This window comes from Procambarus clarkii, chromosome 73 (assembly GCF_040958095.1).
Source record: "Procambarus clarkii isolate CNS0578487 chromosome 73, FALCON_Pclarkii_2.0, whole genome shotgun sequence".
Lineage (NCBI taxonomy): Eukaryota > Metazoa > Arthropoda > Malacostraca > Decapoda > Cambaridae > Procambarus > Procambarus clarkii.
In genome coordinates, this window is record NC_091222.1 from 5,010,551 (window position 1) to 5,031,364 (window position 20,814).

The 20,814-nt window shown below is 44.0% G+C and overlaps 1 protein-coding gene and 1 pseudogene across 1 annotated transcript; both read right to left on the reverse strand.

Moving 5' to 3' along the window:
• Positions 1-5,731: 5,731 nt before the first annotated feature.
• On the reverse strand, positions 5,732-12,963 carry LOC123774161 (uncharacterized; annotated as a pseudogene).
• Positions 11,415-19,113, reverse strand: LOC138356512 (uncharacterized). The gene is made up of 2 exons (XM_069312660.1): positions 16,622-19,113; positions 11,415-14,240 (listed from the first exon to the last, which is right to left on the reverse strand). The coding sequence occupies exon 1, from the start codon at positions 19,006-19,008 to the stop codon at positions 16,687-16,689; it is 2,322 nt and encodes a 773-aa protein (XP_069168761.1). The 5' UTR covers positions 19,009-19,113; the 3' UTR covers positions 11,415-14,240; positions 16,622-16,686.
• Positions 19,114-20,814: the final 1,701 nt, after the last annotated feature.

Consider the following 20,814-nt stretch of genomic DNA (forward strand, 5'->3'; position numbering starts at 1 on the left):
GGAGGAAGATTGGACTATGCTCTCCTGCTGAATGCACAGTACACAGATGCCAGTACACACAGTGTGCACAGTTTATGTAGTGACCACTGGGCACTGATTACCACCGTCGACATGTGTAAGAGAAGGAAAGAGACAAATAAAAGAAAAAGGTTATCACTCGGACCAGATATGAGGCCGCTTTTCATAAACAGGATGAGTGACTGGTTCACGGAATACCAAATCCCAGAAGACACTGATACATTTGTTGTTGACCTTAATAACAAAATTGAGCACTGTCTCAGAGTTCCGCGCCGTACGCCTGGGCGCAGTAACACTCAGAAGAAGAAGATAAAATGGTATGAGAACGACTACACAAAGATGCTCAATGCAAATGCTAGGAGCATGAGTAGAGAATACCGGAGACATCCCACTGACAGCAACCAAGAGCTGTTTAAAACTGTGTGCCAAGTAGCCAGGGAAGAGAAGATTAAAGAGTGGGAAAGACAATGGCTTGAATTCACTAGCTCTATTGGAAGAGAAACATATGCAAGACAAGTGTGGGCAAAATTTCAGATAGCTATGGGGGCAGAACCTGGCCTGCGGCTCACAAAGACCCCCCCAGGGTAAGGCCGAGAAACTAATTTACAAGTGGAGTGATGCATCCTCCTCCTCCTCCTCCCTCCCTGTAGAAGAAAGCAAGGGAACAGCTCCTCCGGCATAATGACAGAAGGATTAGGATAACAAGAGCACAATCTAGTGATGACAAGTATGGGGAACCAATCATAGCTCAGGAAGTAAAGGGGGCTATGAAAAAGGGTAAAAGTACAGCACCTGTTGAAGATGGCGTCACTTACGACATACTCAATGCTCTGTGTGAAGTGTTTGGGAATCCACTACTCCACCTGTTTAACAAATCATTAATAAGTGGTGTGTTGCCCACTCAATGGAAACATGCAATAATTGTCCCTATACCGAAGCCCAATGACCCTGGCAATTACAGACCTATCAGTCTCATGTCATGCACTTGCAAGATGTTTGAAAGGATCATTCTAAACCGACTGTTGCACAAAATAGGCAGGCTAGGGGAGGGGGTCAATGTAATTGTTCAAGAACGGAGCACAGCAAATTGTATAGTTAATTACCTGGCTAATGACACAGCTAAGTACTCTGTATTTGTCGACATCAAAGGATGATATTCTAATACAAGCTCCCACCTTAGGAAAAATTAAACAGTCCATTGAACTCCTCGGAAGGAAATGTACTGAGCTCGGTTTCACTCTCTCCACAAACAGGACAAAAGAATACTTTCATCACAAGCGGGGAGGAAATGAAGAACTACAAATTAATGGTGTAACACTTGAATAGGTTGACCACTATCGGTACTTTGGCGACACTGTCGGCTCTCACAACGGGAAGAAACAGGAGCTCAACCAACTCAAAGGAACATGCAAAAGTCGACTCAGGGCACTGAAAGCCTGGAATGGACATGGATTGCCGTGCTTAAAATGATGAACACAACCTGTGCGCGCTCCGTCATAGACTATGCCGCACTTGTCTTATGCACCTACTCCCAAAGCGATATGAAAAGGCTCGAAAGCATTCAGAATGAAGCCATGACAATCATTGTTGGAGTTCCAAGAACTGCCAAAACGTCCAATCTGCGAGGGGATTTGTCCCTCCCAATGTTAAAAGCAGAATTAAGGAGTTGAATGCTAAGCTTGCAATTAGGATAGCCAGAGATCCCCATTACAATGATATTGCTAAGAAAAAGCTGAGTTCTGTGCTACTTTCAGTGGGAAACAGGAGAAGTAAAAAATGGCATCACAGATCAGTCTGCTACCTGGAAGAACTTCACGTGCTTGAGCAAGCCCGTGAGCTCTTGCCTGTAGAGAAGTTACCTCCCTGGGTGGATGACTCATGCAGCATTATCATCAATGAATTGGCAACGAAAAAATCCTACATGATACCACAAGAAATGAGGCACAAGTATCTCGAGGAAATTTATAAAGAAGCCGGAAATGAACTAGATCAAATCTACACTGATTGGTCGTCTAATCCTGTCAATGGCAGGGCTGGTGCAGCGTACACGATAATTAAGGATAATGCTTTTTAACGCAGAAATGAAGAAAAAGCGTGTATTGAGAACTATGCCTCTTCAACATACGCAGAGCTAACTGCCATTGTTATGGCGTTAAGGTTTCTTGAACGGAACACTAATAGTGCAGTGATTTGCACTGATTCAAAAGCAGCATGTAAAGCCGAAGTAAAAATCGGGCAGAAAATCTTTCATTAGTCGCTGAAATTAAGAGAGCTGTGAGAGTACTTACCAATCAGGGAAGAGTCATCAAGTTTCTGTGGATCCCCTCCCATGTTGGAATATGTGGGAATGAACGAGCAGATGTGCTGGCTGCTGAAGGAGACCATATTGAATACTTCATACCCAAGACTCTACTACAAGTTAAAGGTATTGTCAGGCAACATCACCGTGACAAGGTAACTGAGGAAAGGAAGATAGAAGCACAAACCAGCAAATCTGTACGATGGTACAACATGGTTACTGCTGGCAATCCCAATCATTATGGACGAAGAGGAGGACACGGGAGAGAATCAGTAATAGCGAGAATCCGTCTTGGATACAAATATCCATGGAGATATGGATGAAAACAACAGTTGATCAGCGAAGTTTCAGGATCTCTGATGAGAGTGACGGATACTGCCTTGATCACTATCTACGTGAATGTAAACACCTGAGAGACATTTGAAATATGTGTAGAATAATAAACCCCGCATTCTTTGAGTTAGGAAAACACTTTGTCAAATATTGATACTGCTCTTAAAAGATTCCCCCATTTTGCACCCGCAAGATAACGTAAGCTTTTGGGGGTTGACAGATATTAATCTTCTTGTTTGAGGAGCTGTTCACTTGAGACAGTTAAGCAAGTCCTAGCTGTGTCTGGGTACAAGTGACACGATGAACAACCCAGCGGGTTTTCTTCCTATTGGGGGGGGGGGGTGTTGTACGTGCTGCTATGGAGGTATGTCCACTCACAAGATGAGTGGCGCTGCCCAATAAACTCGCCCCTCGGGGCAAAATTAAAAAAAAAAAGTGTTAGTTTAGTTCATTCATTATGCACCCCATACCCCATCCTGTGGGCGGTGGACCCCACACCCATCCTGCTGGCGGTATTGCACCCTACGATCATCATGTGGGCGGTGGACCCCATACCCATCCTATGGACGGTGGACCCAACACCCATCCTTTGGACGGTGAACCCCATACTAATCCTTTAGGCAGTGGACCCCATACCTAGCGTGTAGGTGGTAGTGGACCCCACACCCATCCTGTGGGTGGTAGTGGACCCTATACCCATCCTGTGGGCGGTAGTGGACCCCACACCCATCCTGTGGGTGGTATAGTGGACCCCACAACCATCCTGTAAGTGGTAGTGGACCCCCATACCCATCCTGAGGGCAGTTGTGCACCCCATACCCATCCTGTAGGTAGTAGTGGACCCAACATCCAACCTGTGGGTGGTAGTGGACCCCACACCCATACTGTGGGTGGTAGTGCACCTCACACCCATCCTGTGGGTGGTAATCGACCCCACACCCATTCTGTGGCGGTAGTGGACCCCGCAACCATCATGTGGGAGGTAGTGGACCCCACACCCATCCTGTAAGTGGTAGTAAGGTACCCATCCAGCGGTTGGTAGTGCACCCCACACCCATCCTGTGAGTGGTAATGGACCCCACACCCATCCTGTGGGTGGCAATGCACCCCACATCGATCCTGTGAGTGGTAATGGACCCCACACCGATCCTGTGGGGGTGTAGTAGTCAGGTGTTCAGGACAGGAAGTGTAAGATTAGAAAGGTTTTAAACGTCATGATAAGTCGAGTTTCCTGTTGTGTTAGTGTTGATTATATGAGTCTATTTATAGACTTGAGTGCTTTATACTCAACATAATGCCTAAAATAGTGTTAAGGTACTTGGGTGGCAGTTGGAGCAGGAAGCTCGCTACAAAATGTATTCATCTTACCTGGTAAAGAGTAAAAACTCTTACACAGTAATTGGTCAGTAAATATGTGTGAAATATGCAGTGAAGAAATGTGAAGTGTGAGGAAAATGCATATTGAAGGTTAAACCTCATTTATACACTCACAATAGCTTACTGAGTCAACCCTTCCAACAGAAGCATTCATCAGACTTCATGTATACACTCACAACAGCTTACTGAGTCAACCCTTCCAACAGAAGTACTCATCAAACACTACACGCAATGAACAACTCTTAAATTGGTCTGTAAATTGGTAAGAATATTGCATATCCCTCTACGGTCACCAGGGATGTGGCCACACAGTCCCTCTACGGTCACCAGGGATGTGGCTACACAGTCCCTCTACGGTCACCAGGTATGTGGCTACACAGTCCATCTACAGTCACCAGGGATGTGGCCACACAGTCCATCTACAGTCACCAGGGATGTGGCCACACAGTCCATCTACAGTCACCAGGGATGTGGCTACACAGTCCATCTACAGTCACCAGGGATGTGGCCACACAGTCCATCTACAGTCACCAGGGATGTGGTCACACAGTTCATCCACAGTCACCAGGGATGTGGCTACACAGTCCATCTACAGTCACCAGGGATGTGGCTACACAGTCCATCTACAGTCACCAGGGATGTGGCTATACAGTCCATCTACAGTCACCAGGGATGTGGCCACACAGTCCATCTACAGTCACCAGGGATGTGGCTATACAGTCCATCTACAGTCACCAGGGATGTGGCTATACAGCCCATCTACAGTCACCAGGGATGTGGCTACACAGTCCATCTACAGTCACCAGGGATGTGGCAACACAGTCCATCTACAGTCACCAGGGATGTGGCTACACAGTCCATCTACAGTCACCAGGGATGTGGCAACACAGTCCATCTACAGTCACCAGGGATGTGGCAACACAGTCCATCTACAGTCACCAGGGATGTGGCAACACAGAGGAGGAACATTGCCAGACTACAGGGACAGAGCCCTTGGGGGGGGGGGGGGTGACGCTCTGGCCCGGCTTCATTGGAAGCCTCAGGAACCCTCGTGGGTGCAGTAGTATCCCTGGTTGCAATCCTTTTGACCATGTCGAGGCGCAGTTGACTAGAGCGTGTGCCTGGAAACACCAGCAGATAGGTTCGAACCCTCATCACGGCTTCTGTTGATGTTCTCCTTGATGCATCACGACAATGTGATTACTTTCTGTGGATTTAGGAAATATTATATCCTCAAAGGGCTCAATTGTACGTCTGTCTAATGCAACCAGAGACCTGAAATTCAGAACAATTATCATTATGAGTAAATTGTGTAATCTTTATACCAGGTGGAATGTAAAGTTATTTAATGGTCAATGTCTGAGGGCGTGAACTATGGCACCTAATAAGTGCTGACTTTGGCCAATATAGCTTAAGATTGACTGATGTATATAATAGTGTAACAGATCTACAGGAAATAATAAAATTAGCTGATAAGTTACCTATACTCCAGCTGGATATTTCGAAATATTAAGGAATTACTGTAAAAAAGAGCTAGCTTATTCAAAAGCATTTTAAATGCTATTGAAACCAGACCCATGCTAGATGAGCTGTGTATTTAGAGTGATAGTGATCCTGGGTTACCAATACATCTCCTAATGTAAATTGCTGAGCTGAGACAGTGATGTATCTTCATGGCATAAATAGGTTATCATATTCATCCAATTGTCTTATCATCCTAGTTTAATGCTGTTTTGCCACTTTGAGCCTCAATGCTCCAATTGTAAGCTGTAAATTATTTATGTGCCTGTAACACCTGATCACTTGAGCCACATCTAAAATAATGTTTGTATAATTTTCTGAGGAATAAAGCTTCGAAATCCAAATCAAGATCTATATTATGAAGTGTGTAATTATAATGATTACGTGTTATACTGTTATTTTCACGCTGTCTTGCGTATATAATGTACGGTAATTGTGAGTTTTGTAAGTGTACAACCATTTTGAATATATATTTATATTTCATTTAAATATTCTGAAGGTAATGTAACCAACCGTTTATGTGTATGAAGCGGTGGTGTGTGCCCAATGATGAGCCCCTGAGGCCCAGGATGCACTACAGGTTATCTGACTCCGTGTGCCTTGAGGCGTGACAACTGTCGACGCTGGACGCTTCCTGCCCTGACCCTGCATCAGTATATCAGGATCAGTATGACAAACAACTTGCTGAAGACAATACCGGCAGCGCTCCTGCACATCCCTCCATACCTTGCTCCTGCAGGTGAAAGTCAGGAAGATGAAGACTTCCTGCAGGGTGTTGAGGACCACGAAGACGTACCAGACGGCCTGCAGCTGGAGGTAGCCAGCCACGATGCCAGTGATCCAGGTGAGGCCCATCAGCACGGCCAGTCACACATACAGCACAAACTGTTTCTTATTTGGTGCACATGAACTCTTCCGCAGCGTCGACTGCCTGCTGGCACCGATGGTGTATGAAGTAATAAGGAGAAACACAACATTGAGAGCCATGACTGTGAATAATGGAGCACCAAAGAACACCAACAAGGCCTTGCGCTTCCCAAACCAGCACCAACGTTGACCAAAGCTAGGCAGGAACTGAGGGGACAGACCTGCAGGGGCGGTCATGTCTAGGGTTACTGTGACCACCACAGTCAGGGCGGGAAGCAGCCAGCCGTACACACAGTAGAATAAGAACTTGCTTCGCTGTTTCCCAGATGACACTCGCAGCTCATCTTTAGCTTGTCGAAATGTCAACCACACGTCAAAGGCCATGATATTCATCCAGCAGAAGGCAGCGAGGAAGGAGTAATACATTAGGACTGCCGAGATGTAACATCCTGTCGTCTAAGGCTCCAGGAATGTGTTGAGGATGAAGATGGTGTACGCGGTGAGAAGAGAGAGGCAGAGGGACGCCATGCACTTGCCCGGGAGGTTCCCAAGACAAGGCAGCGAGAGGAAGACAGCCAGGTGCAGCAGGAGACACAGGCAGGCCAGCCCAAGCCCCGCCAGTGACACCCAACCCAATAACGGGGAGAACTTGTGTGAGAGTTCCTCTGCTATGCACACGAGGACGCCACCTTCAGTTACCTCGTACTCTCCCACCTGGTAACTTCGAGCGTAAGCTTCTACAGTTATCATTCTGTTCTCGTCCAACGTGAATTCGCCCTCACAAAGAAGTGTTTTATCACAATTAAGTGTTTCATTTGATTCACTCTTCACTATATCGGTATGAAAAGCTTTTCGTGTGTTGTGTGGACGACACGCTGAGGAATCTGGTGTGTTCGTTGTTACGGCCCTCTCGGGACGCAACGGGGTTCTCACTCTGATGTTGTTAGAGGAAGATATATGTATCCGTTCCCAAGCCAGTAGTGGCTATCAAGGGATGAGATCCGTGACGCAAGTAACTTAAAGGGAGTAGGGAAAGAAAGCTAAGAACTTAATATAATATAATGTTCACCATCACCGTTTAAATATATAGAATAAAAGAGTACACAAGGGGGAGGGGTATTAACACTTTACAAGGGGATCGTGCACAATCTAGTCTTCTGCTAAAGACTCTTGATCAAGAAGCTAGGTGCTGAGTCCGCGGTGCTTTCTTCGTGGCCTCAAGACGTGTCCTCTGAGAACGCCGAGCCTACCCTGGCCACAGGTCAGTAACAACACAGGTCCACTGGGGGCACCGTCGTGGAGGCCGTCAACCACACGTCCAGCAGGTCTGCTGGCAGGTACTGAGCCACCAAGGCTGGTACGGCCACTCCACGAACGATAAAAGGGGTACGCCCTAGACAGGAGTCTCGTGTGATATCACCAATCACCCTCCTGTCCTCAATACCCCAGTGGATTATCGTCTCCAACCGTCGGTCCCGGGAAAATCCTTTCACTGCCACTCCACTGGCAGGCTTAACACACCACAGTGTTCTTCCGGGGGGGACGACGTCACAACAGCTGCAGCAAACTTCACAGTATGGAGACTGGCTGCCTCGGGTAGACTGACTCCACTTCCATCACAGTGGTCCCAGGTCGGCTCTGTAAGCAGACACGTCATCAATAACAGGGACACTAAAACACCACACTTACAGGCTCAGACACAAATGCCCGACATATCCACTCCATAGATGGCGTTGTAGTCTGAGCACCACCTCACCAGAGGTCAGCGGCGGCGGTGTTGAGCGCTGAACGGGGCTGGAAACTGGCCCTCGTAGCTAGTACACGTCGTCGGTTTGGAGGGGGTTTCGGGAGCTGACCCACAGATGGCGCGGCCGTCACTGTTTAGAGATTGGACGCTGGATCAGGGTCCGTAACAGTCGTTCATCTTGAAAACAGTTCTGCACTTCTTGAAATAGTTATCATAAGCTTCACTGGGCTGGCAACGGTCTAAAATTGCGACAATATTACCATCGCTGTGGTAATTAAAATCAGTTAATCCAGAGAAAGGAGGTGTCCCTGAACGAACAATATATTCAAATAGATTGCAACTACTTAAAGTAAGATTTATCCAGTTACACAGAAGACAGTGGGGGTTCCTGTAGGCCGTGAGTCCCTCATAACACACTGCTGTGTAAGAGTGACACAGATCAGCAATAGAAGCGTCCGTCCAGTTCTCAGAACACGTCCTGATGGTGGCGTAGCATGCCCTTGTTTAAACAGGAATATCGGAGATTTTAATATTAATATTACATTTCTTAAATATTTGTCTACCATTAAAGGGAATAAATGAACCCCTAGATCCGTTATCGGATAATAACTGAGAAGTTATGTAATTGGTTAAGTTATCCCGCTGACCTGGATGATACACTATACTATAAACACAATCCAGTTGTTTCTCTCCAGAGCGTGAGGTCGTGGGAGTCGTTGTTGCAGACGGCGCAGTAGTAGTTGGTGTAGGTGACGGAGGTGGTGTTGCTGGTGGCGGGGAGGTGGGCCAGCGGGTCCCTGCTGCTGGAGATGTCTGCCGGGGAGCCCGCCAGACACAGCTAAGCAACCTCCTCGTCCTCCCACCCTGACATACACACGGTCTTCATGTAAAACTTGCCATTATCCTCGCTTACACACTTGTACTTCTCTGGCAGGACCTGATCTTCCCGTCTGTAGTGGACGGAGTCTGGACAACAATCGCCATACTCTGCGCACAGGTCATCACAATAACAAATTTCTTCACTCTGATAAATTCCGTCATAGTAATCTTTGCTATGGTAATCACTCCCATTACAAAACCCCTCAGAAGAACACGCAACACCTAGAGCAACCAAATCGCGATAAAAGAGATCCATCATTTGGCCCATGGCAGTTGCCAATATCAGTATAAATAAGGCCTTTCCCATCATTTTTGTTCCAAATTTTGGAAACAAATTGCAGAAATATTCAGAACTTCGTTTGTGTGACCAATGACAGTGCTCGAAGTCTTTACACTGATGGCCGTGTTCTTCGCCTTAGTGAGAATATGTTTAATCTAAGGATTTCCTCTCCAGCAGTTACTAAACTTTACATTTTATTAATCTCATTCAATTTAATTCCAATGTACATGTTATGATTTTGGAAGCATTATTAGTGTATTTCAAGTCCAGTAGTATAGACTCTTGACATTAGTGACGCTGAACAGTGTCAGATGAGGTGTAGACACACAACACAGGACAGTCTTAAGACAACACCTGGAACAACAGTGTATCTGGGTGGTTCACGAGAGGAAGTGTAAGATTAGATATGTTTTAAACGTCACGATAAATCGTGTTTCCTGTTGGGTGTTAGTATCGATTATATGAGTCTTTTATAGTCTTGAGTGCGTTATACTCAACATAATGCCTAAAAGTGTGTTCAGGGACTTGAATGGCCGTTGGAGCATTAAGTTTGCCACAAAAGTTATTCATCTTACCTGGTGTATAAACTCTTAAACAGTAATTGGTCAGTATATATGTGTTAAATAAACAATGAAAGATTGTGAAGTGTTAAAAAAATGCATATTGAGGGTTAAACCTGATTTATTCAGTCACAACAGTTTTTTGAGTCAACCCTGGCAACAGAAGCATTCATCAGACCTCATCTATTCACTCACAACAGCTTGCTGATTCAATCCTGGCAACAGAAGCATTCATGCGACCTCATCTATGCACTCCCAACAGCTTGCTGATTCAATCCTGGCAACAGAAGCATTCATACGACCTCATCTATACACTCTCAACAGCTTGCTGATTCAATCCTGGTAACAGAAGCATTCATACGACCTCATCTATACACTCACAACAGCTTGCTGAGTCAATCCTGGCAACAGAAGCATTAATACGACCTCATCTATACACTCACAACAGCTTGCTAAGTAAACCCTAGTAACAGAAGCATTCATTCGACCTCATCTATACACTCACAACAGCTTACTGAAGCCACCCTGGCAACAGAATCACTCACCTAACACTACCCGTAATAAACAGCCCCTAAATTGGTCTTAAAAATTAATAGGAATATTGCATTAATAGGAATGAAATAGTTATGCAAATAGTGAAAAATTGACTAATGGAAGGTTAATAAAACCTCAAAATTACAAAACTTATATAATCTTCTTTAAGTTTACACTCATAATATATACACTTGCAAAATGCAATACACTTAAACGTACAAACAGTATGTGGATTATACTTGAAATATACTTGTGCTATATTTACATAATTATAAATAATATTTAAAATCTATATAAATAAAATGGAAATGTTCGTTTGTTCAAAATCGCTAATCTCCGAAAGTTCTTCACCAATTGCCTTGAAATTTTCACACAACGTTCCCTTCTCATTCGAGCGGGTTTTTATATACATACTATTTAGGTGTCACATCTGTGACGGGAAAAAACATGTTTTTTTTTTTAAAGCTGTGTTTTTCAGGTGTTTTTCACATGAGGGAATTCTTCGAAACCTGTTTATTGATTGGTTTTAAATTTTGACACAACATTGCATTCGAATAGGCGAGTGTTTTTACATACCTACTATATACATGCCTCACCTGTGACAGGAAAAAACATGCTTTTTTGGAAAAACAGCGCCATCTGCAGGACGTAAGAGCAACACACGCTGTAATCACCGAAAGTTCTTCACCGATTGCTCTGAAATTTTGACACAACGTTCCATTCGAATACGTGCGTGTTTTTATATATCTACTATTTAGATGCCACACCTGTGACACGTAAAAACATGCGTTTTTGGAAATACAGCGCCATCTGTTGCACGTAAGAGCAATACACGCTATACAAAATGTGTTACAATTCCATTTCAATGATTCCGATTGCATTGATTAATTGAATTTTCATAGATTTTTATTTATTTTCATTTTGATTTAATTATTTTGTGTCACGTTGCATTGGAATTGAGCTGTGTTGTTTACCATACCGTTCATTTCGTAGGTATAGCTTATTTGTTTCTTTTTTCATTGTTTTTCATTTCGTTTTTTTAACTTTTTCTCTTATTTTTCAGTGCAATTGGTGGTGAAATTGAGCTGTGTCGATTGATCTGCATATGAATTGAAATATTTTGTTAGTATTTTTTGTTTTTGTTTTGAAAACAAGAAAATGGACAACACGCTTATTTCACAGCTGCAAATGTACAACAAACAGCTATGAATCCACCAGCTATAACGTTAACTACTTTCTTCACGTTATATCAATATGACGCGTTTGCGAAAACACTGCTGTATTCGGAAGTGCCTACGTATTACACCTGGAATGCCAATAGAAAATCATTTGAACGACGCAAACGAGGAGACCGAGTCGACGGACAACCTGGCATATTCAAATAAACTACGATAGGCAGACTGTACACCGTGCATCCCAATCAAGATGAATGCTTCTTTCTTCACATGCTGTTGGTAAATGTGCCCGGTCCAACGTCTTTCCAGCCACCGAGATTTGTCAGCGGCGTAACACATGCCACTTTCCGTAGTGCATGTCAAGCTCGGAATTTATTGAAGAACGACCGACACTGGGATGCATGCATTAATGACGTGTCCAACACGTTACATCCAAATCAAATTTATGCATTGTTTGCAATCATATTGACCGCCTGCTCTCCTTCATCTCCAACAGAGTTATGGGAGAAATATAAATCGCAAATGGCTGAAGATATTATCCGTCGAATATGAAGGAAAATTCAAATATGAATATGGATTTCCCAGCAGAAATCTACAACGAAGCTTTGATAATAATTGAAGATTTGTGCTTAGAATTCGCGAGCAAAGTTCTAAATCAATTGGAAATGCCATCACGAAATCGATCTGCTGCTGCTTCTTTCGATGTAGAATTGCGTCGTGAACAAAATTACAACAGGAGTGATCTGTTGTCGTATGTGCAATCAAATATTCCTAAGCTAACGCTTGAGCGAAAAGTCATTTACAATCAAATAATTCAAACTGTCAATAACGGGTTTGGAGAAATCTTCTTAGATGCGCCAGGAGTAACCGTAAATCCTTCCTAATTAGATTGATTCTGGCAGCATTTCGATCCCAAAATGGAATAACCTTAGCTTTAGCATTGCCCGGAATAGCTGCGACATTGTTACGAGGTGGAAAACCTACTACTACGGCTTTGAAATTGCCATTAAACATGTAATTCATTGAAACTCCCCCGTGCAACATTTCCAAAGCATCCGGCATGGGAAAAATATTACAGATATGTAAACTTATCACTTGGGATGAATGCACAATTGCCCACAAAAATCGCTCGAGGTTCTTGATCGATCATTGCAAGATTTGCGTGGAAACATCAGACCATTTGGGAATGCATTAATATTGCTTGCAGGAGATTTCAGGCAAACATTACCTGTAATTCCTCGATACAAGTCCGTCGACACTGTTGAGAAAGCAGATGAAGCGGTTAGTTATCCAACATAATTTTTTAATTTACTCGATCTAGCAGGGATAGCATCACACTTACGGCAATTGAAAATCTGCGTGCCAATTATCATGTTGCGAAATATCAATCAGCTAAAGCTTTGCAACGCCACGCACCTTGTAGTAGAAAATTAATCAGCAACGTCGTAGAAGCAACAATCTTGACAGGACCTTTCAAAGGTGAAGATGTTCTCATTCCTCGCATTTCTATGATTCCAACAGATATGCCATTTCAGTTAAAAATATTATAATTTCCAATTCGAGTGGCATTTGCAGTCACCATCAACAAAGTTCAGGGCCAATGTTGCGTGCTCAAGAGTCGCCAAACCAGACAATCTCTAAATCTCCACAGACAATGGAACAACAAAACATATTGTATACCCACAAGCATTGTGAAATTAAACATATTAGAAACGTGCGCTTTCTCTTTTCTTTCTTTTCCATTTAACCAGACTGAGCCACAGCAACGCGTGGCGGGTACAGCTAGTCCATAATATTTGTTCAGTCTTGAAATAGATTTCTTATTTTACGGTAAAGAACGCATTAATGTGTAACAATATAACTATGGTGTGACCTGCTCTGTTAGGCAGTCACCAGGGATGTGGCTACACAGTCCAACTGCAGTCACCAGGGATGTGGTCACACAGTTCATCTACAGTCACCAGGGATGTGGCTACACAGTCCATCTACAGTCACCAGGGATGTGGCCACACAGTCCATCTACAGTCACCAGGGATGTGGTCACACAGTTCATCTACAGTCACCAGGGATGTGGCTACAAAGTCCATCTACAGTCACCAGGGATGTGGCTACACAGTCCAACTACAGTCACCAGGGATGTGGCCACACAGTCCATCTACAGTCACCAGGGATTTGGCTACACAGTCCATCTACAGTCACCAGGAATGTGGCTGTACACAGTCCATCTACAGTCACCAGGGATGTGGCTACACAGTCCATCTACAGTCACCTGGGATGTGACTATACAGTCCATCTACAGTCACCTGGGATGTGTGTGACTGTAGATGAAAGAGGAACGTCAGCAGTAGAACAATCCCAGACGACAGAGTCAGAGTGATGGTATTTTTGTGCGAAGCTCTGGTCCGGCTTCAGTGGAAGCCTCAGGAACCCTCGTGAATTCAGTAGTACCCCAGATTCCAATCCTTTTGACCATGTTGTGGCGCAGTTGTCTAGAACGTGTGCCTGGGAACACCCAGGTTCGAACCCTCATCACGCCTTCTGTGGATTTTCTCACTGATACATCACGACAATGTGATTACTGTCTGTATATCTGGGAAATATTTTATCTTCAAAGGGCTCACTTGTCAGTCTTTCTAATGCAACCAGAAACCTGAAAGTCAGAATTATTATCATTATGAGTAAATTGTGTAATCTTTAAACCTGGTGGAATATTAAGTTAATTATTGGTCAATGTCTGTGGCACCTAATAAGTGCTGACCTTGGACAATATAGGTTAAGGATTGTTGGAAATTTCCAACACTAATACAATACTATTGTATTATAATGAATCAGTATTATTATATACTAACTACAGTAGTCACTAAAACTTACTAACAGTAATGTTCACATAAACTAACCATTATATCTACATATGGATGCTGGAATTCTTGCGAAACCAAGCACCAGTATTGCGTCACATTATATCTAGTTAAAGACATTTATAGCCTGTGTACTAGCGAATTGAATGTGATTCTCTAAAATCATCAGTATTCCGTGTGATAATTATTTATGGATAACATAACTCCCAAATAATTCTAAACCGAGAGCTTTTAGTTACAATTGTTATCAAGTAATAGTTTTTCTGTCACGCGTGAATGCCATGGAGAAAACTAAAATCTTCTCCATTTCTCGTTTACCACCGTAAGACGAGAAAGCAATAATATTTAAATCCCTAGAATCACAACCCAGTCTTTATTAAAGTATTTCAACCACTATTGCGCGAAATAGTATTATTCGTGATAAATAATTTCGGTGGTGAATGCGGGGACGCGGGTTGAGGGAGGAGAGACGCCATTGTGTGTGCGGGTGGCGAGCTCGTGTTGCGGAGTGAGCAACAAAAAGTCATGGCGTCAGAGTCTGAGACACGTGACGTTGGGATTATCAGCAAGAATTACACTGGTACTCAACCTAGAACGAATAATTATTCTTCTACGTGATCTGCAGTGCTCGGTCAAATAATAACGCGTCGATATTCAAGCCAAACTCTCAACCATGTGTACAACATTGTGGAAGTTTGAGACTGAGACGTGATACCGGCAGACTTCAGCATATACTGCACCCTTCGATAAGTATATATTTCTTTCTTGATGCATCATTAGAGATTGTATATTTCGTGGGCAGTCTGTCGTTACATCGAATGACTACTAAAAATCCAACGTTAGTACCGCACTAATCTTTATTTTCTATTTCATGAATATTGAGATTTAAGTAGCCTAGTTCAATTCTACGTAATATCCCTTAAATTACAGCTCGTATGTGAGGAGTCAACGAGTCGTTAACTACATTCGTGTTATTCACCTCTAAAGGCTTCTACGTGGTGATCCTGAGATCACGAGGACGAGGCGTGAACGATATCATAGAAATCGTCTTAAAGCTAAGACTTTTTGTACACATTTAATTACTCCAATTATTTCTACTTGTTCATGATATCAGATTGAATGCTTGTCATGAGAACTGGAGATAAAATGTGTTTATTTAGATGATTGCTCTCTAATTCTAATAACCATTAATATTCTCAATTTGTATTTACCTATTGATTCTATAATATTTTGGTCACAATATTCTTTATTCAACAATGAACTGGTGCACGAACCACACTAGTTCCTAGACGTATATGAAGTTCTAGCAATACCCCCCCAATGTAGGTGTTTGAGGCTCTGACTTTAGTTAATTAACCATACAGTCCATTATTTATTTAAGTGATTATTCTTTCTGATATTTATCCATAGACACTGGTTCTTCCTTGTGTTTCTAATGATCACTTTTTATTAGTTTCCCTCTTTTCTCAAAAGTGGGTGGTCCTTCGTTATTAATTTGATTAATTAAATAATTAAATAATTGAGTCAAGCCCCAGATATCCCACAAGGATGACTGATGTATATAATGGTGTAACAGATGTACAGGAAATAATGAAAATTAGCTGATAAGCTACCTATACTCCAGCTTGATATTTCGAATTATTAAGGAATTACAGTCACAATGAGCTATGTTATTGACAAGCATTTTAAATCCTATTGAAACCAGATCCATGGTAGATGAGCTGTGTGTTTAGAGTGACAGCAATTCTGGGTAGTAGTCCATATATATATATCTCTTGATGTAAGGTGCTCAGCTAAGAACATTTATATATCTTCATGGCACAAATAGTTTATATTATTCATCCAATTGTTTTATCATCCGAATTTTTTGCTGTTTTGCCACTATAAGCTTCAAGGCTCCAATTGAAGCTGTAAATTGTTTATGTGACTGTAACACCTGATCACTTCAGCCACAGCTGAAATGATCTGTGTAAATCACTGAAGAATACAGCTTCGAAATCCAAATCAAGATCTAGATTTAAAAGTATATAATTATAATGATTACATGCTATACTCTTATTTTCACCGTTTTACGTATATAATGTACTATAATTGTGAGTTTTATAAATGTACAACCATTTATGAATAAATTTTTTTATTTGATTTAAATATTCTAAAAGGTAAAGTAACCAACCGTTTATATATGTGTGTGGAGCGCTGATGGGTGACCATTGATGAGCCGCATAACCCCAGGAGGTGCTAAAGGTTGTCTGACTCCACGTGCCCCGAGGCGGGACATCTGTCGACGCAGGATGCCTCCTGCCGTGACCCTGGCGATGGTGTAGGTGAACCAGGATGAGAATTAACTTGCTGAAGACAATGCCGGCAGCGCTCCTGCACATCCCTCCACACCTTGCTCCTGCAGGTGAAGGTCAGGAAGATGAAGGCTCCCTGCAGGGTGTTGAGGACCACGAAGACATACCAGACGCCCTGCAGCTGCAGGTAGCCAGCCACCATGCCAATGATCCAGGTGAGGCCCATCAGCACGGCCAGTCGCACATACTGCACAAACTGTTTCCTATTTTGTGGACACGAACTCCTCCGCAGCGTCGACTGTCTACTGGCACCGATGGTGTATGAAGTCATAAGGAAAAACACAACATTGAGAGCCATGATTGTGAATAATGGAGCAGTAAAGAACACCAATAAGGCCTCGGGCTTCCCGAACCAGCACATATCTTGACCAAAGCTGGGCAGGAACTGAGGGGACAGACCTGCAGGGGCGGTCTTGTCTAGGGTTACTGTGACCACCACAGCCAGGGCTGGAAGCAGCCAGCCGTACACACAGTAGAATAAAAACTTGCTTCGCTGTCTCCCAGATGACACTCGCAGCTCATCTTTAGCTTGTCGAAATGTCAGCCACACATCAAAGGCCATGATATTCATCCAGCAGAAGGAGGCGAGGAAGGAGTAATACTTTATGACTGCCGAGATGTAACATCCTGTCGTCTTAGGCTCTAGGAGGGTGCCGAGGATGAAGACGGTGTAGGTGGTGAGAAGAGAGAGGCAGAGGGACGCCAAGCACTTGCCCGGGAGGTTCCTAAGACGAGGCAGCAAGAGGAAGACAGCCAGGTGAAGCAGGAGACACAAGCAGGACAGCACAAGACCCATCAGTATCAGCAAACCCGACACAAACTTGTTTGAGAGTTCCTGTGGCTCGCACACGAGGACGCCACCTTCAGTTACCTCGTACTCTCCCACCTGATAACTTCGAGCGTTAGCTTCTACCGTTACCATTCTGTTCTCGTTCAACGTGAATTCGTCTTCACAAAGAAGTATTTTATCACAATTAAGTGTTTCATTTGATTCATTAGACACTACGTTGCTACGAAAGGCTTTCGTTGTGTTGTGTGGATGACAAGCTGAGGAATCCGATGTGTTGGTTGTCACCTTATTGTCGCCTTCATCACGCTTGTCGTCTTCGTCTACCTCCCTTATGTTCCTCGACAAAACATTTCTGCACTTCTTGAAGAAGTTATCATAAACTTCGCCGGGCTGGCAAAGGTTTACAATTTCGACATTATTATCACCGCTGTGGTAACCAAAATCAATTAGTAGAGAGAAAGGAGCCTTTTGAACGGGTTCACAAGGTCTAAAGCAACTATACTTCTGTGTAACTAAAGAGTTACACAGAAGACAGTGGGGGTTCCTGTAGGCCGAAACTCCTGAACACCTTACTGCCGTGTAAGAGTGACACAGAGCAGCGACAGACGCGTCCGACCAGTTCTTAGCACACGTGTTGATGGTGGCGTAGCATTCCCTTGTATTAATAGGAATATCGGGGATTTTAATGTTAATATTACATTTCTTAAATCGTTGTTTACCATTAATGGGAATATATGCACCCCAAGATCCGTTATCAAATAATAAATGAGAAGTTATGTATCCGGGTAAGTTATCGGGCTGATCTGTAATATAGTTATCCGGCTGATCTGTAACATTGTTATCCAGCAAAACTGCAATATGGTATTTCGCCTGCACTGAATCATATTCCTCAATGTTGACACATTCCAGTTGGGTCTTCCAGAGCGTGAGGTCGTGGGAGTCGTTGTTGCAGACGGCGCAGTAGTAGTTGATGTAGGTGACGGAGGTGGTGTTGCTGGTGGCGGGGAGGTGGGCCAGCGGGTCCCTGCTGTTGGAGATGTCTGGCGGGGAGCCCGCCAGACACAGCTGGGCCACCTCCTCGTCCTCCCACCCTGACATGCACACGCTCTTCATGTAAACACTGCCACCAACCACGCTCACACACTTGTACCTCACTGGCAGGACCTGATCTTCCCATCTGTAGTAGATGGAGTCTGGACAACAATCCCCATACTCCGCGCACAAGTCATCACAATTACAATTCTCTTCACTCTGGTAAGCTCCGTTATAGTAATCTTTGCTATGGTAATCACTCCCATTACAAAACCCCTCAGAAGAACACGCAGCACCTAGAGCAACCAAATCGCGATGAAAAAGATCCATCATTTGGCCCTTGGCAATTGCCAATATCAGTATAAATAAGGCCTTTTCCATCATTTTTGTTTCAAATTTTGGAAATAAATTGCAAAAATATTCAGAACTTCATTAGTGTGACTAATGACAATGCTCGAAGCCCATACACTGGCGGCCGTGTTCTTCGCAGTAGTGAGAATCATTTTAATCAAAGGATTTCCTCTCCAGCGGTTACCAGACTTTCTATTTAATTAATCTAATTCAATTTAAATACAATGTACATGCTTTGATTTTGGAAGCATTAAAGGTGTAATAAAAGTCCAGTAGTATAGACTCTTGACATTTGTGACGCTGAACAGTGTCAGATGAGGTGTAGACACACAACACCTGAGACAATGCTATCACACAACCAGTCGTGGAGAGAGAGAGAGGGAGAGGAGATAATAAAAGGAATGATAAGCACAGTGTAGGACAGTCTAAAGACAACACCTGGGACAACAGTGTAGCTGAGTGTTGAGGAGACGAGAGTGTTGATGGCAATTAAGGAGACGAGAGAGTGTAGCTGGGTGTTGAGGAGACGAGAGTGTAGCTGGGTGTTGAGGAGACGAGAGTGTAGCTGGGTGTTGAGGAGACGAGAGTGTAGCTGGGTGTTGAGGAGACGAGAGAGTGCAGCTGGGTGTTGAGGAAACGAGAGAGTGCAGCTGGGTGTTGACGAGACGATAGAGTGTAGTAGGGTATTGAGGAGACGAGAGAGTGTAGCTGGGTGTTGAGGAGACGAGAGTGTAGCTGGGTGTTGATGAGACGAGAGTGTAGCTGGGTGTTGAGGAGACGAGAGTGTAGCTGGGTGTTGAGGAGACGAGAGTGTAGCTGGGTGTTGAGGAGACGAGAGAGTGTAGCTGGGTGTTGAGGAAACGAGAGTGTAGCTGGGTGTTGAGGAGACGAGAGTGTAGCTGGGTGTTGAGGAGACGAGAGTGTAGCTGGGTGTTGAGGAGACGAGAGTGTAGCTGGGTGTTGAGGAGACGAGAGTGTAGCTGGGTGTTGAGAAGACGAGAGTGTAGCTGGGTGTTGAGGAGACGAGAGTGTAGCTGGGTGTTGAGGAGATCAGAGTGTAGCTGGGTGTTGAGGAGATCAGAGTGTAGCTGGGTGTTTGAGGAGACGAGAGTGTAGCTGGGTGTTGAGGAGACGGGAGTGTATCTGGGTGTTGAGGAGACGAGAGTGTAGCTGGGTGTAGAGGAGATCAGAGTGTAGCTGGATGTTGAGGAGACGAGAGAGAGTAGCTGGGTGTTGAGGAAACAAAAGTGTAGCTGGGTATTGAGAAGACGAGAGAGTGTAGGTGGGTGTAGAGGAGATCAGAGTGTAGCTGGGTGTTGAGGAGACGAGAGTTTAGCTGGGTGTTAAGAAGACGAGAGTGTAGCTGGGTGTTGAAGAGACGAGAGTGTAGCTGGGTGTTGAAGAGACGAGAGTGTAGCTGGGTGTTGAGAAGACGAGAGAGTGTAGCTGGGTGTAGAGGAGATCAGAGTGTAGCTGGGTGTTGAGGAGACGAGAGTGTAGCTGGGTGTTGAGGTGACGGGAGAGTGTAACTGGGTGTTGAGGAGACGAGAGTCTGTAGCTGGGTGTTGAGGTGACGGGAGAGTGTAACTGGGTGTTGAGGAGACGAGAGTGTGTAGCTGGGTGTTGAGGAGACGAGAGTGTAACTGGGTGTTGAGGTGACGGGAGAGTGTAACTGGGTGTTGAGGAGACGAGAGTGTGTAGCTGGGTGTTGAGAGACGAGAGTATGTAGCTGGGTGTAGAGATGTGAGAGTTTAGTGATTTAGTGAAATAAATGAATTTTCTAAGAATTTTCTTTATTCTTGAAGCCTTATTCCTGCCGTGATATTCAATTAGGTCGCC